This window comes from Equus przewalskii, chromosome 7 (assembly GCF_037783145.1).
Source record: "Equus przewalskii isolate Varuska chromosome 7, EquPr2, whole genome shotgun sequence".
Classification (NCBI taxonomy): domain Eukaryota; kingdom Metazoa; phylum Chordata; class Mammalia; order Perissodactyla; family Equidae; genus Equus; species Equus przewalskii.
In genome coordinates, this window is record NC_091837.1 from 77416952 (window position 1) to 77433231 (window position 16280).

Consider the following 16280-nt stretch of genomic DNA (forward strand, 5'->3'; position numbering starts at 1 on the left):
GAAGGGACAGCTCTCTCCAAGCAAGGCGCCCCGTGGGCTGACCGCAAAATGCAAAATCTGGGAGGGGAAAATCCTTTCCGTTCAACTGTCTCTCCAGGTCGGAATTCAAGGCCAGCTAGAGGGGTGGAGTCATCATGCACTTTGACTTTGCATTTTGTACCTTTCTATCATTTTTTTATTTGTTAACACTTTTGTTGATATTATTTTTATAATTATAAATTATTACCAAAGAAAGTACCCTGGTCTATTGAAAGGGCTCTGGTCACACCCACTCTGATTATATATATATATATATATATATACATACACACATATTTGCTAATTCCAATCAAAATGTGCCCTGCATCTTTTGCTATTGTGGGACTTTCTAGAACTCCACTGCTAAATACATCTGTGGGATCGCTATGGGGAAAGCAGGCTACAGGCTGCCTCGTAGAAAAATAAGCATTTTATAATCTGTAGCCAGGGGAATTGCTTCAGAAGAAAGGCTGGAGATGGCAGATTTTCTGAAAAGATGAGATGTGACTAGCTGAAGTGTTTTCCCTTTCAAATCTCTTTTCAAAACAAAAATCTCATCGATGTTCTCTTTTTTATCAAAACCCTGTGCCCGAGGAGAAGAGTATTTTCAAGCAGAAGCAGCCAGGAGTCTTCCCTTGAAGCCCACGGCCCCTGAAAGGCTGCGCGCATCGTCCTGTCCTGTCAGCGCTGCCCGCGGCGGGCGCCTCACGGGCAGGCTTTCTGTCCTGTCACCGAGCTGCCGCTTCACATACCGGAATCCAGCACCAGCTGGGTGCTTCCTCCAGCGGATGGTTATTTGAACTCTAGGAGCGTCCAGTCACTCCTGTGAGCATTTCAGCACCCTGCTGCCCGTGGTCTAAACCCCCCTCTAAGCGTGGTCCCTGGCCAGCATGGAGGTCCCTTGGAAATGCAGGATCTTAGGCCCCACCCTAGACCTACAGAGTCAGTGTATTTTCACAAGATCCCAAGTGATTCATGTGCACTTTCAGTTTGAGAGGCATTGATGGCGCTGCTCAGAGCAGGCCTAACAATTCTCCCAGATCTGGTCAGAGGGGCACTGAAATCATCTTTAAAAAAAAGCAACTATCTGAAAAGGCCACATACTGTAGGATTCCAACTATGTGACATCCTGGAAAAAGCGAAACTATGGAGACAGTAAAATGATCAGCGGCTACCAAGAGTTGGGGCGTGGGGTGAGGAGGGATGTGCGGGTGGAGCAGAGCAGATTTTTAGGGCAGTGAAATGATTCTGTATGATACTGTAGTGGTGGATACATGTCATTCTATGGGTGTCAAAACTCAGAGAATGTGCAGCACAAAGCATGAACCACCACGTAAACTGTGGGCTTTAATTAATCATAATGTATCGATATTGGCTCATCAATTGTAACAAATGTATCACACTAATGCAAGACGGTAATAAAAGGGGAAACGATGGAGTGGGGGAAGGGGGCACAGGGTAATGCTCCAACTTTCCACTCGTTTTTCTGCAAACCTAAAACGGCTCTGAAAAATAGCCTATTAATCAGACAATAACAACAAGAAACTGGTGGGGCGTGAAACATTCTTTCACAGTTTGGGTGCTGCGTAAAACAGTCCCTGAGCTGTCCTTACCTCGTTTCCTCTTGCCTGATGTGAACGCCTGCTGCCATTCTGCTCTACAGCTGGGCGGGACCCAAGCTGGTGGAGAAGGAGGTTCTGAGCCTAAGGAGACTCCCGTGGAATGCGTGGGAGGGGCCGGGACCCCTGTGAGCTGCTGTGCCCCAGCCAGGACATGCGTGCATCTTCCTGTGTAACCCAGCATGAGTCAACCCTGGTTTAGGGAGCCTGGGTTTAAAGCGCAAAGCTCTAAAAAAGTTGATGAAACCGAAATAGTGATATAAGAATGGGGGAAAACGCAGACGCAAATATTTTGTGCTCCAGTAAACTTATTAGAAAATTAGTAACCCTGGGGGAATGTGAAATAGGGCACAAATTCTAAAGAACAAGTGCCTGTGCTGATATATGCATCTTACACTTTTTGTTTAAATATGAATTTAATTACACAGAACATTATAACTGGATGTGTAAATAAGGATGGGCAATAGCCTTACGTTTCGGAAGCCACCTCCAGCCACAATAGCATATTCGACACTAGTGCGACAACTTGACCCGATGAAGGAATTCATGTTTTCTGTTTCTATGGCAATTGGATGTGTCTAGAGATCCTGAGGCTGCGGACAGACACTGCTCAGCACCAAGTCCTTGGCAACACAACCACGCGCAAATACACCAGCAGGCACATAAGGCGAGGTCAGTAAAAACGCTAAAGGTGTACAGCAACACGGACTGTCTTAGAGACCGACAGTGGATTCAGTCTCTCCGCAAGTCTGGTCACAAGTCCCGCTCTGCAATCACTTCAGCGAAGACAGCAGGTGACTGGTTTAGAAGCGGCTTGGAGCACAGACAGCTGGGCACAGGACCGTCACACCTCTCTCCGCAGGCCACGTCGTCTCTCCTGGCGGTTTGCAGAGTTCCAGCCACAAGACTGCGTGCTGCTAGCCGGCGGCCGTCAGTTCACACGGGGCGTTAGGTTTTCCTTTGAGCTGGGGTCCCGGGTGCTGTCTTCTTCCCTGTGGTGGAGTTGGGCTGCATTTTGCTTTTCCCGACGCTTGGCTTCTTCTGTCTCTGGTTGTTGTTTTGAAGCGACTTCAGCCCCAGCATTTTACAATACTTGTTGCATTGGTGCAGTGCCTTAAACTGATCGATGAAAGTCATGGAGCAGTTACCTTTAAATCCTTTGTACCTGTGCGTTTGGGTAGAAGGAAACACAATTTTTTTTTTTAAAGATTTTATTTTTTTTTCCTTTTTCTCCCCAAAGCCCCCCCCAGTACATAGCATTATATTCTTCATTGTGGGTCCTTCTAGTTGTGGTATGTGGGACGCTGCCTCAGCGTGGTTTGATGAGCAGTGCCATGTCCGCGCCCAGGATTCGAACAACGAAACACTGGGCCGCCTGCAGCGGAGCGCGAGAGCTTAACCACTCGGCCACGGGGCCAGCCCGAAACACAATTTTTTTAAACAGGACATGTCACCAGTTTTTAAAAAATTTTTTTATGCTTTATTCATTTATTTACTTTTGGGTGAGGAAGTTTGGCCCTGAGCTAAGATCTGTTGCCAATCTTCCTCTTTTTTTGTTTTTCTCCCCAAAGCCCCAGTACATAGTTGTATATTCTAGTTGTAGGTCATTCTAATTCTGCTATGTGGGAAGCCACCACAGCATGGCTTGATAAGCAGTGTGTAGGGGCTGGCCCCATGGCCGAGTGGTTAAGTTCGCACTTTCTGCTGCAAGTGGCCCAGTGTTTCGTTGGTTCGAATCCTGGATGCGGACATGGCACTGCTCATCAAGCCACGCTGAGGCAGCATCCCACATGCCACAGCTAGAAGGACCCACAACAAAGAATATACAACTACGCACTGGGGGGTTTTGGGGAGAAAAAGAAAAACAAAAAAGCCAAAAAAGCAGTGCGTAGGTCTGCACCTAGGATCTGAACTGGCGAAACCCAGGCTGCCAAAGTGGAGCGTGTGAGCTTAATCACTCAGCCACAGGGCCAGCCCCTACTTCACCAGTTTTAAAAGGGGAAACTCACGGTGCATGGAAAATATATTTACTACACTTTGGGCAAGGATGGCCAAATGGTTGACACAACTATTGATAGAAAAAACAAACCCTGTGGAATTAAGGCAAAGACCCATGGGCTTGCACAGTGAAGATCAAAGGCCTGTGATTATATGAGTGTTCTAGGTGCTTCCAGCTCCCATACACCAGCAGGTTATTGCCCCTTTCCTTTTAGTCATAGTGACTAGTGCTGGACCATCTTGATAAAAATTAGAAGATGTCTTGGTCATCCAACAGCCACCCTGTCCCACCCAGAGATTCTGGGAAAGAATTCTAGAACTTTGGGGCAGGAAGAAATTAGTTTAGATCCTTCAATTTACAGTTAAAGGAATTTAGGCTGAGTGGTTGTGGGACCAGCCCAGGATAACAAAGAGAGTTGGTGCCAGAACAAGATTAGGACACAGCCCTCTGAGTCTTCTTCCTACAGGAGAGCTCTCGCCTGTGACACTCGTCTTCTCCCCAAGAGGAGGGATCTGGGCCTTTGTCTCTGGTAGGCTCTAGGAGGGCCCAGGCTGACCAGCCTGGGAGAAGCTCTGGGCTGTTCCTTTTAGTTGGGACATTTCATGTTCAAACTGTAAACAACTGTGTTTTCACATCCCAAACACGGTAGGTTAGTGGCCTTGAACAGACAAGTCTCCCCACCCACCTGCAGATGAACAAGATCCACCAAGAAAGCTGGTCAAAGGGTTGCTGAGAGGACGGAAGGAGAAAATCCATACAAACCACCTAGGTCAGTGCACGACATGCAGTGCATGACATTCAATAACGTTGGCCATGTTATTATTGCAATTATCAATACTATAACTGGTGCAACTGACAGAGGCTGCCTGTGGAAGGGATATTGAAGCTGAGATTGAAGGATACGGGATTTTCCAGGTAAAAGGAAGGGGCAGGGGGTGCACCTTGCGTACAGGACTGTCAACATAATATGCAGGGCCCAGTGCAAAACAGAAACAAGGGCTCCTGTCCAAAAATCATTAAGACTTTCAAGACAACAACAGCAAAACATGCATTGAATAAGCCCAGGGCCCTTCTGAGCAGGCGGCTCTGTGGGGTGCATGCCCATAAAACTGGCCCCACTGCATATGAGAGAGTTCTGGCCATGTCTGATGAACAGGGCCAAATAGAAATTGGCAAAAAGAAGTGTGCGATGCTGGCATGATGCTGAATCTATAGCTAATAGGATTCAAGAAATTGGCCTTCCTTCATTTGCTAGTAGACACCATTCGGGTCAACAAACTTGGAATGAATGGGTTGGGACTTTGCAGTCTTCCCTGTGAAATCCAAGCTGGGATTTAAGCTGTTCAAGAAGGGCGTGAAAGGTTTCTTTCATCTCTGGAGCCAAAGCATCCGCAAGCAGCTTGTTTGTTACGAATCCAGCTGCTCCCTCCTCCTTCCTGTGAGGGATCGGCTCTGCCCCCTGGAGCCCACAGTCCATTTTCTTGTGAAAAATGACTCTGTTGCTAAAAGCCAACCTCCTTTGTTGAAGAAAAGTCAGCCTAAGACAGGAGTTGAATCTAGCAGGGTAGAAAAATTCTGCTGCCAACCACGTCATCTTTACATCTCTATCTTCTCCCATAGGAGACCAAGAGAAAGGCTGAAATGTCAGCGTCTCCTGGATGCCCAAGCACTCCCTAGCAGGATGCAAGGCCGCCTGGGCCCGTGTTTGTCAGACATGGTGGAAAACCTAATCCCGTCCTTCTACTGGAGGGAGGCCTCGCTTGTCTCACTCAGACTCCTGAGTGTCTCAGACAAAGTCGGAAGGTCACGGGCAGGGGCAGCCTCTCTGGTTAAGCACATGGGAAACAAGCCACGGTCGTCTGTCTCAGGCTGCCTTGAGGCTTTTACACATTCGAATGACATTTAGTCTCTGCAGAGGAAAAACTCTAATTCACACTGCGACCTCCCAGAAATATTTGCTTGTCAGTTCTTAAGTATGTAATGCTGGGTAACAAGTGAGCCCTGATGTGATGGTTCCCGCCCTCTAGAAGGGAAAAGGCTGAGTTTGGACAAACGAGCAGGACTTCTGGGCAGCCAGCAGGGGGAGCCGTCTGGAGTAGCTCCTGGGAGGTTCCCAGGAATCTGGCTCCCTCTTTTCCTCCACGTCCTTCTTTCTTTAGGGTCCTCACAGAAAGCCAGAGTCTCGCAGCAGAGACAGGAGCTGGGTGTCACTAGAGAAGGCCGTGCCTGGGCATGGTGAGACCTAGAGTGAAGGGAGCTTTGCACAATCCGGGAGCCCCTTTCTCAGACCCCAGCCCCCTTCAGCTCGGCTCAAGGGCTTCTGGGGAGCCCTTCCTGACCCTCTCCACACCACGAGAAGAAACCTCGCCAATCTCTTCCCTGTGTCTTTGTGGGGACCAGAGCCGCTTGGTGGAATTTGGGGTGTGCCTGCATGTCTTCTCTGCACGGACTTCCATCTCTCCCGGGATGCTATTCTATGCTTAGAACACTGGCCAGGAGAGGCTTTTCGATAAAGGATGAGGGAACAAATGAATGGACACCATAGCTAGCTCATCTTGGCCCAGGCAGTCTCCGTATCACACTTCTGAACTTCTCTTCCTCTCTCTGTCTAATTTTGGACCCTCAACTTGGCCTCTCAGGGAATATGGAGCTTCCCTCCCCTGGCTATCTCAGGTGTAGACTTGTTTTGTTACCTAGTATCTACAGAATTAAAAATCTTTCTCCTTTCTCAATCTGGCTTCTGTCTCAGCCAGGGATGCTGGGCATCTATTTGATCTCTTGTTCTCTCAAATTCACAGCCATTGCTGTTGCCTAGAAGGAAAATAGGGCAACATCCTCAATTAATCCAGAATTTTTCAAGGGCCATGAGTTTGCTCATACCAAGCTCTCATATACTGGGTTGAATAGTGTCCCCCCAAAAGTCATGTCCTTCCCAGAACCTCAGACTGTGGACTTATTTGTAAATAGTGTCATTGCAGATGTAATTAGTTAAGATGAGGTTATATTGGGTTACAGTGGACCCTTAATCCAATATGGCCTGTGTCTTTGTAAGAAGAGGAGAAGATACATACACATGGGGAGAAGGTGTGAGGACGGAGGCAGAGGTTGGGGTGCCGCATCTACAAGCCCAGGAGCGCCGGCTACCTCCGGAAGCGAGGAGAGGGGCATGGAATACATTCTCCCTCAGTGCCTCCAGAAGGAACCGACCCTACCGACACCTTGATTTTGGACTTCTAGTTTCCAGAACTGCGAAAGAGTAAATTTCTGTTGTTTTTAAGCCACCTCATTTGTGGTAATCTGTTCTGGCAGCCCTGGGAACTTAACAGAATAGAATAAAGAAGCCTGCACTTGAGAAGTTTTTCATGCATTTCCGTCTTTAGAAACCTTAGCTCTGTGGAATTTTACTAACTGGATCTTTTTATCCTTAACCTCAAATTAGTATAATTTTCTAGCCCATTGCTTCATGTTAATCTATCCATCCTCTCTCACTGTCTCCAGAAGTGGAACACCACATTTATTCCACTGAACATCATCCAATGGAGTATTTTCTTCAATATCTTCCCCTCGGACGGGAGCATATCAATTATCCAGGGATCTTGTTAAAATGCTGGTTTGGATTCAGAAGGTGAGGGGTATGGTCTGAGGTTCTGCATGACCAACAAGCTTTGAGCCGATGCTGATGCCACTGGTCCAGGGGTCCCTCTTGGAGTAGCAAGCAGACAGAGTACAGCGTGAATGATCCCAAATCATCCCTATTTGACTTTGGAAACATCTTCATACTTAAACTGGAACACAGGTGTATCTTCCACTTTTGAAATTTGTGTCATGCAACATCATAAAATCACTCTGTAACATGCCACTTTGGGAGGAGCTAGGAAGCTCTCTATTTCCATAATCCTGCCCTCACTCAACAAAGATTTATCCAATACTAACTATGTGTTGGAAACTATGCTAGGCTGGTTTCTTGCTTAAAAACTATTCCTCTTTCTTCTCTTCTTGATGATGGACGTTACGGTCTTTCAGATTCTTACAAAAATCACCAATTGACAGCATAGCCAGCTTCTCTCTCAGCTTATCACAGCTTCTCTGTGCAATTTCTTGCTTCCAAACACACCTGGAGAGGGGAGGGAGTGCAGCGAAGCTGCAGAGACTTCCACCTCTGGCTGTGCTGAAGAAACCAAGGTTCTTGACTAGCTTCATAAAGGGCTCTCTTAGAGAAAACTAGGTGAGACAAGAAAAACCTATAGAGAATTTCCACACTTGGGTAATCCTTTTAGAAACAAGCCAGAAGCTATTTATAATAGAAGTTTTAGTTTGCTATTCTTTCTGAAGAAAATTTTAATGTATAGGGAATGGTTACAAGGACACAGAATTCAGGTTGAGGATGAGGGTGAGGAATTGAAATAAACCCCTAGATTGGGGGGGGGGGCGGTGAGTGTGTAAGTACGTGTGTGTTTGTGTGTAAAATAAATCCAGGGCTGGATTTATGAACAGGTAAAACAGACTGTCACCTATGTGTAAAAGAAGAGGCTCTGGGGAGCCTCCCACTATGGAACCATCCAGTAATACCTGCATTTCCATCAATACCCTCCATTTCTTCATGTCTGTTCATTCATTTCTTCATTCATTGGGCACCAGCTGTATGGCAGACATTATAAAGGGACTAAAAAAGATTACTAGAGTACGTGGCTCTTTTCCAGAAGCTGGCCATCTTGTAGGGAGGACAGGCACATCAACATGTAATTACATCATGCTGTGATAAAGAGCGATGGGAAACCAGGGGATGTAATTTTTCTAAATGCCTGGTGGGTTCTAAGGAGGTTTCACAGAGGAGAGACAGCTCCGGGTTTATCTGGCAGAGGGAACAGCATGCGCAAAGGTTCAGAGGATGTTCTGAGCAAGAGCAGGCATTCTGAGGAGAGACGAAGCTAGAGGACAATTGTGCAAGGCTTCGTAAGCCATGCTATGTAATTTTTCCTGTGGGTCAGTGTTTCCCAAAATATGTTCAAAGGAGCAAAACTCCCACAAGGTGCTGTGAAAAAAAAAATAATTCTGTGGTCTAAGTACTGTGAGAAATACTATATAATCTTTTTCCTTGCCCCGGTGGGCATCTGAAATACATGTCAGCTCTGTAAAGACCCTCTGACGTCTCACACTAAAGAAACCTCCTACACTTAGTCAATCTATGTTTCTCCAAATTATCTGACAATGGAAATCTTGCTTTCACATAATCACTTTAAAAAATGCTTCTGTAAAAGCCACTGAGCTCTTTGGGGTGGGGATGTTGTAACGTAACTGAATCTATGTTTTCTAGAGAAGTTGTGTTCTGAGGTTGTCTCCAAGCTGACCTCCTCCTTTTGGACAGGTGACTTTAGCACCCCACCCCCACAAACATGGGAACCCCTGACCAGCCACCACCACCCCTCACCCAGCCTATTGTGGTAGCCTCCTGGTGGTCGTCCTTGCTCCCGCCTTGTCCTGGCAGTCTCCCACGGCCATCCTGAGTGTGAGTCAGGTCATAGTCACACAGCCGCTCAAATGGCTCCATCTCCCTTAGAACCAAATCCAGCTCCTCTTGGCTTACGGCCCCCGGCTCTCCCTGCCCACTCTCTGCCTTTATCGCCAGCCTCTCCCTTGGGTGTAAGCAACAGCCCCGGCTGCCTCCATGGAAACCAGCCCTGGCACTTTCTTCCCTGACATCCGCCCAGGCTGGAAAAAAGCAGAATGCTAGAGGTATAAAGAGAGGAGGGCAGAGCACACCCACAACTCTGATTCTCTGGTCCTGCTGGCAAGGGCGTTTTAGAAGCCCTGCACGCTTGCAAGGCTCCTGCTCTTGTTGCTTCTGAAGGCACCTCAAAACCAGGAGGGTCTCTGTTATGTGAGCTCTGAGAAGAGAAGGGAGGGCCCTGGAGAGATGAAGGAGAGCCAGTCATCTACGAGTCCACGCTCCAGGCCATGAGCGCAGTCCCTTGGATGTGCAGGAAGCACACGGTCCTTTCCCTAACATCTGAAGCTGAAGCTGGGGACAGAGAGAGCCAAGGAAGGAATACTGGGGACAAGACCCCCATAAAATAGGCACTCCGAGATTCATCCATTGTCCTAGAGCCCCAGAGCTCTGATTCCAAAGGCCCACTCTCATTTTACCTGCAGAGTAAAAAGGCCCTAAAGGGCCACAGGGCCAGGCAGTTAAGGCGAGAGCAGAGCATCAGCGTTCTCCCTAGATTTTACCACTCAGAAGAGCATCTGGTCTGATGTCAGGGGCGGGGTGAGGGTGGGGAGAGGCCACCCTCTCCATTCCAGCGTGTTCAGGATTGGACAGCACTGACTCTGGGGCCTTCCTCATGTGACAGGCCCTGAAATCCTCAGAGAGGTGCTTCCACCCTTTTGGAGCATCACTCCACAGTTATCCCTCATTCTTTGCCTCTCCACAGGCTCCTTCTCTTTGGCTTCAAACAGGCACTCTAGCTCACACACACACACACTCCCCCCCCGCCACACACACACATATACACTCACCCCTTCCGTTTTCTGGCTACCTTCTAGACATTTTCTCGTCTTCTATTGATAAATTTGTTGAGTTGACGGCATCCTAGCAGAACATTCCGTCTTCCATCCCTGTATCCTGGTCCCCTCACTGCATTTTGCTTAGACCTTCCTGAAGGCACTGATATCTTTTTTCTGGAAAATTCTGGTCTTCACTCAGTCCTCTCCTCTCAGGCTCTCTGTGACTCCTGACTCTCTTGGCCATGACTTCTTTCTCTTCTTTCATCTCCCTTCTGCCGTCTACCAGGTTTTCCTGCAGGGGGTGATCTCGAGTCCATCAACCTTTCCAGATGTTCTTTCTTTTCAGACTTATCTCTGGAGCTGGATGACCAATGACTAGGAGCCTGGCTGTGAGTCCCTCAGGTCCTGGGGATAGAATGGGCAGGGGGATAACTAGCAAGTAGCGTTGGGGAAGGGGAGGAGCTCCATGGCTCCCAACTCTAGTCACTTCAACAGAACTGTCATTTGCAAGACTTTTAGGCAGAGGCCAGGAGACTGCCATGCTATTCCAGGGGGTGTGTCCTGGCTGAGTCCTGGACCCAGGAGACTCTGAACACACACCAAGAGCATTGCTAATAGTGTGAGCCTTGCCAAAATTGTGACGATGGTGAGTGTTCCCTTCATGGCCTCTAGACCTCCTTGACGGCAAAGACTGGCCAAATAAATCAGCCACTGGCCAACCAGCTGAACTACATAATGGCTCGATCAGATTAAAATGGGATGTGGGCTGCCATCCAGGGTAGGTGACAATGGTGGCAGTGTGGGAAAGTAGATAATTTGGGATCTAAAAGTGCTTTTCTCAGTCCCTTAGGTCTGTGAGACTGGTCCTTCAAAGCCTGGTGTCGGTGAGTCAGCTAGACTGTCTGGGTTCTACAGTGGCCCGGGCCCTGCTGTGAGAAGCACTTCAAGGACATCAGGAAATTCTGCTCCAAAGTCTCTTTGTTTCCTCCCCTCCCGGCAGGCTCATGCATTGCATTAAATAGCCTGCCTAGAGTCACCACACACATACACATATCACCCCACACACACACCACACACACACACATACACATGCCACCCCCCTACACATACCACACACACTCACACACATATATACCACCCCACACACACACCACAGACACACATAGACATACCACCTCCCCACACCACACCCTTCCCCACACACATACCACACACATTCACACCATACACACATATCACAAACACCCCCCCACACCCTCCCCACACACATACCACACACATTCACACCACACACACACATACACACACAAGCCTATTCTAGGGGTGTGTTTCTTGAATATTAGATCCCATTTCTTTCCATCCACAAGTTAATTTCTGCCCTTCCTCTCCAAGTACGGTGGGCTCGTGGCTGGCTTCAGCATCCCGGGTGGCTTTAGCCCCTGCACCTGCTCATGGGCACACAGGGGCTCCAAACTGGGCTGCTCTTGGCGCTGAGGGCAGAGCCTTTTTTCTGGAAGACCCGAAGGCAGGTCTTTATTTTGATCTTTCCTCTTGTTTATGGCTTGCAGGACTGAGCTGGGCACAGGGAAGCCAGGAGAGCCTGCTTTCTTGAGGCAATGGTCCTCCCCAAGCATCTGCCCTGGTATTTGGGTCTTTATCACCTCACATTTGTCCCTTTGCAGGGAATAAGCCCTTGGTGATTCTGTCCAGGGTCTCCTGAATTTGGTTTCCATGTCAGGGCCGCCTAACGCACGCCATGCATGCTTACGCCTCATCTTTCTTTAGAAAGGCGATGCTAGCTGGTGGCCATCTTTTGTGGCTATTTATATCATTCCTATTTTGATTCAATGTTTACTGACTGGGAAGAAATCTGCTCAGGTACTTTTCTTTGTTCTACTTCAATCCAGCAACATGAAATGGGCTTTTCTGGGAGAAAATAAAGGGCAAAAGTATTGGCTTTAGTGCCCTCTGGTGGCTAAATTGCAATCTGCTGTCTCCTCAGAAACTCAACTGCTGGCTTGGAAGGGGTGGGTGTTTGCAGGACCCACTATGACTCGCTCCCCTGCACGTGTTGGTTTCCACTGGTTTTGGTTTGGTTTGGTAAAACTTCCAAATCTCCAGCGATAAAATCAGGCATTTTTCCTTCTCCCGTTCAGAGAACTCTAAAAGGCTGAGCAATTTCAAATCAGAAACCTGTGCAAGAGTCCAGTTTGTATCAGAAAAGAGAATAAGACAGGTTGCATTCACTGGAGTGCCAGCAGCCAAATATACGGTGCAGATTGAGACATAGAGAATATTTCCTTTAAATGACCCAATGGTTCCCCTTTCACAAAAGATCCTGACCACTGCTGGCCAAAGAACAGGGGGCCCTACACATGGGAGATTTTTTTCTTTCTGTTTTAAACAATACAGAGTATTGTTATTATTAATTGTTATTAATTGTTATTAAAGTAAGTCAGATTTGCCTCCTCTTTGTTTCTCCCCTCCACTCCTTACATTCTTTCTCATGCCTTTGAAAGACCATGGGTAAGGCTGCCTACACGGAGCACAGCTTCTCCGGGCTGCATCCACTCCCCAGGCTTCAGAAGGCACAGCTCTCCTTTCCCAGCAGGGGTGAACAGGGGGTGCTTGTTAAGAATAAAGAGAATGCGCTTAATGATGCTTAGCCATCGATCTTCTCTCCCCCTCTCCCAAAGCCCTCTGCCATCTGCATCGCTCCCCAACCTTTTCCTCCTCTCCTTGTGATTGCTTGGCACCTGGACTTTTCTCTGCCTGTCTGCAAGCTGCCTTTGAATTTGAACCCTTTCCAAGTCTCTCCCACTGTTTGAGCTCCATTTTGCAGTTTCAGCTTTCCCTGGAGAGTTTCTTCAATCGCCTCTTGCCTCCAAATGTTGAGTATCTGCCCCTTGTCCTCGGGCACCTTATGTGGTGCAGCGCAGGCCTGAGAGCTGGGGTCCCCTCCCCCCACCTCTGCTCCTCACTTGGGACGTGAGAAGGGTGGACAAGGCTGCTGGTTTTCCCTCCAGAGCAGAGGGGTTCCAGCTGCCTCCAAAGAGATCTCCTAACCAGCCCTGACACTCTGATCAGAGGTCCCCCTTTCATCAATTTTTTAAACTGGGCTTCTAAGAAATGTTTTGTTTTCTTTTTGAAAAAAAAAAATTGTGGCTTAAAAGGAAAAGCTTAAAGAAAAGTTCAAAGAAAAAAAATCCAAGGAACAGTGGACAAAGTGACCTGATATGCCTTCCAAAGCTCTCACACACCGGAATTCCCCTCTCTCCCACTCCGTCCTCCCCCACCCTCCTCGGAGGAAGGCAGCAAGTGAGCAACACTTTATAGACAACATTTCGCACTGGTCTCCAGCCATCAGCTCTTCTAATGGGTCTTGGGCAGCTGTCCCAGGCCAGATAAGCCACATTAAAGCTGAGAACAAAACCAAGGGATTGGATTTCTTTTTAGATTAGGAGAAAAATGTGGTCTGGGTTCCTGGAAGCTGTTAAGATGCTTTTAAACGATGTCTTAAATAAGGACACTCTTAAGCTTGTCTTAGCTTTTGAAACTTCTTGGGCAGGTTTCTGTTTTGTTTTGATAGAAAGTTGTTCTAAAGAACTGTGTGAAATTTGCCTACTCTGGTGTCAGGCTGAGGCACGAGGGAGAAAGGAAACCAATTTTTGTCAAGCGCATGGTCAGCTTCAGGAACTGGATGTAGATGAACTCAGGGAATCCTCAAGATGACCCCTGTGTCCCCATTCTGTAGATCAGTGGCTTCGAGAACTTAAAATCATGGGCCCACATAGCTGGTAAGACAAAAACCCAGCCTTCGAACCAGGTCTGGCTGATGCCTGAATTTGCAATGTCCCACAGAGAACGTGGAGTCTGTAAAGAAAAGCTTTACTTGGGAAATTCCTTTGGGATTCAGAGAAATTCCTTCAAAAATAGGGGCACGATGTAATTTATCTTCTAAATGAGGAAACATGCCCAGGACAAATGTCGAACTAGGTGGGATAACAGGACAGCAGGCATGAAATGGTACTGTTCTGGGCAAACCAGGATGCAGGGTCACCCTCTTCATCACATGGGCCAGCCCAATTCCTATGACAACAAGAAGCGAGGATACACCAGGAGAATCAGAAATGGCAGGACCAAGATTTGAACCCAAATCTCTCTAAAACCCCCTTTCTCCCCGCTACATCGTATGCCCTCCTGACATGCTCTCTTCACACGCCCAAGGCCGTGACCGAATTCCCTGACTCATACAACATTTAGGGGTCCGGTCAGCACAAAATTTTATTATCCTGAGCGTTTTTGAGAAGGAGAATATCCAAATTTCATCTTAGTTCTAAAACCAAATCAGAAACTTCATGCAGTCGTCGAGAACTTTGCGAATCAGACTTATAAACTGGAGGTTAAAAGAAAGAGTGGTCCCCTTTCTACTTTTTTCAACTCCCTCTACTTTTCTCCATCCTTCATTAAGGTTGAAAATTAGTACGCTTGTTAAAGCATTGCTGATGCTGATGGTCTCAAATAAGCAGAAAGCCCATGTAAATAAGCTGTTCCCAGCCATAGGACAGGAAGCTGTACTAATCATGCCATTCTTTTGCTGTATTTCTGATGCTTTGACGTCTGGGGCCTTGCTGACCCCGGAGGGACTGCCCCTCCCTGAGACAGCCAATTCCTAGAGGTGGGAAATGCCTGGCCTTCTAGAATACCTTTAATAGGTGAACTAACCAATCCAGAACCTACTCCCACCACCGCCTCTACTGGGGTCTCACACCCCGGGCCACTATCCACTGCCCCAATCACCCCAGGGCAGGTACCAGACAACTAGGGACAATCCATACACTCTGGAGCCTGCTGAAAAGGTTTAAACTAGGCAATTTTGAGCTCGCTTACCGTGCCTCATGCATTGCTTCCCACAGAAACCACAAGAAAGGCTCTTGACCACATTTTCCCCTCACTCCTTCTGCCTCCTGACTGACCAGGTGCTCCCCACTGTTCTGGAGTGCCTCCTCCTCTTGGCAACTGTGCATAACAAACCATCTTTTCAATGGCAGTCGTCTCCTGATCTCTTGGCCTTACCATATCTGAACAATAACAAAACCTCCATTTTAAAACATAAGCCATCCCTCTTAAAAGGCACTGATCCACTATTTCCTCTTCACTATAAATGGTTTCAGTACCTGGGAACAGCAGCAGTGGGCAAATGCAATGGTGGTCCCAACCCAGAATTTTATTTTCATGAAGACCTACAAATAGCCTGCTTTCTCCCCAGTGGTGGTCAAGCAAAGCAGTGAGAAGGGACAGTGCGTTAAAGAGATACCCCGGTAAACGTTATAGTGCCATCTGGACATACCCTACACGGAGCAAAGCAACATCCCATGCTAAATTAGGAAAACAAAACCATTGACAACGACCAGAGTAACTAATCGCAAATCTTCCATAGCCATTTGCTCCTGGAATCATCACCATGGAAGTCTGGGAGTAGCCTAAAGTACTTTTTTTGGGAAAAAATACATTAAAAATATGCAAATTGAATTCACTGCACTGGATTGCAAAAGATATATACAGTACATATTTAAAGAAGCTTGTAAGAGTGAAGATATTAAATGTAGAAAAATGGAACATTCATAGTTACAAGAAATCCCAATAATGCTGGCATTTCTCCCCCCATGACACTCCCGCTAGTAATTAATCTTGAAATGTGTTTGCAGAGTTCTTGTTTGTTTCAAAGTTGGGAAATAAATGTGCTTCCCTGCGAGAACAAAGTCCGTAAATATTTTATGTAAGTGAGAGAAGTGAATTGAATTCATCCCAGGAACATTTGTCATGCCCAGTTAGGACAAGAAATCTGCTTTGCCAGCATCAGCCTAACGGCATCTGCCTGGAAGATATTTGGAGCCCAGAGTTGAATGATAAAATGCACGTGATTTGTTTCCTACTCACCCTTTAGCCAGTGTTGCTATGCCAACGTCAGTTAACTTCATCCCTACACCTATAGGAAGAGAGAACAAAGGCAGAATTTACACGGAGCCCCTCAGAAAGGACTGACAATCTATTCAGGGGAGGGGTAGTGACAGCCACATCCTCATTTCCCTTCCTGCATAAACACACAAGTTCCTCCTTGTTTTCATCAGCAGAGGCCT

General features: G+C 47.3%; 1 protein-coding gene across 3 annotated transcripts in view; it reads right to left on the bottom strand.

Moving 5' to 3' along the window:
* Positions 1-2034: 2034 nt before the first annotated feature.
* The window catches only part of ALPK2 (alpha kinase 2), a 117631-nt gene continuing 103385 nt past the window's right edge, over positions 2035-16280 (bottom strand). For all 3 annotated transcript variants that reach the window (XM_070627773.1, XM_008524631.2, XM_008524634.2), the window contains 2 exons: positions 16081-16129; positions 2035-2802 (listed from right to left, as the gene is read on the bottom strand). In XM_070627773.1, the coding sequence (XP_070483874.1) occupies positions 16108-16129 (22 nt within the window). In that variant the 3' untranslated portion in view covers positions 2035-2802; positions 16081-16107. The remainder of the gene's footprint in view (positions 2803-16080; positions 16130-16280) is intronic.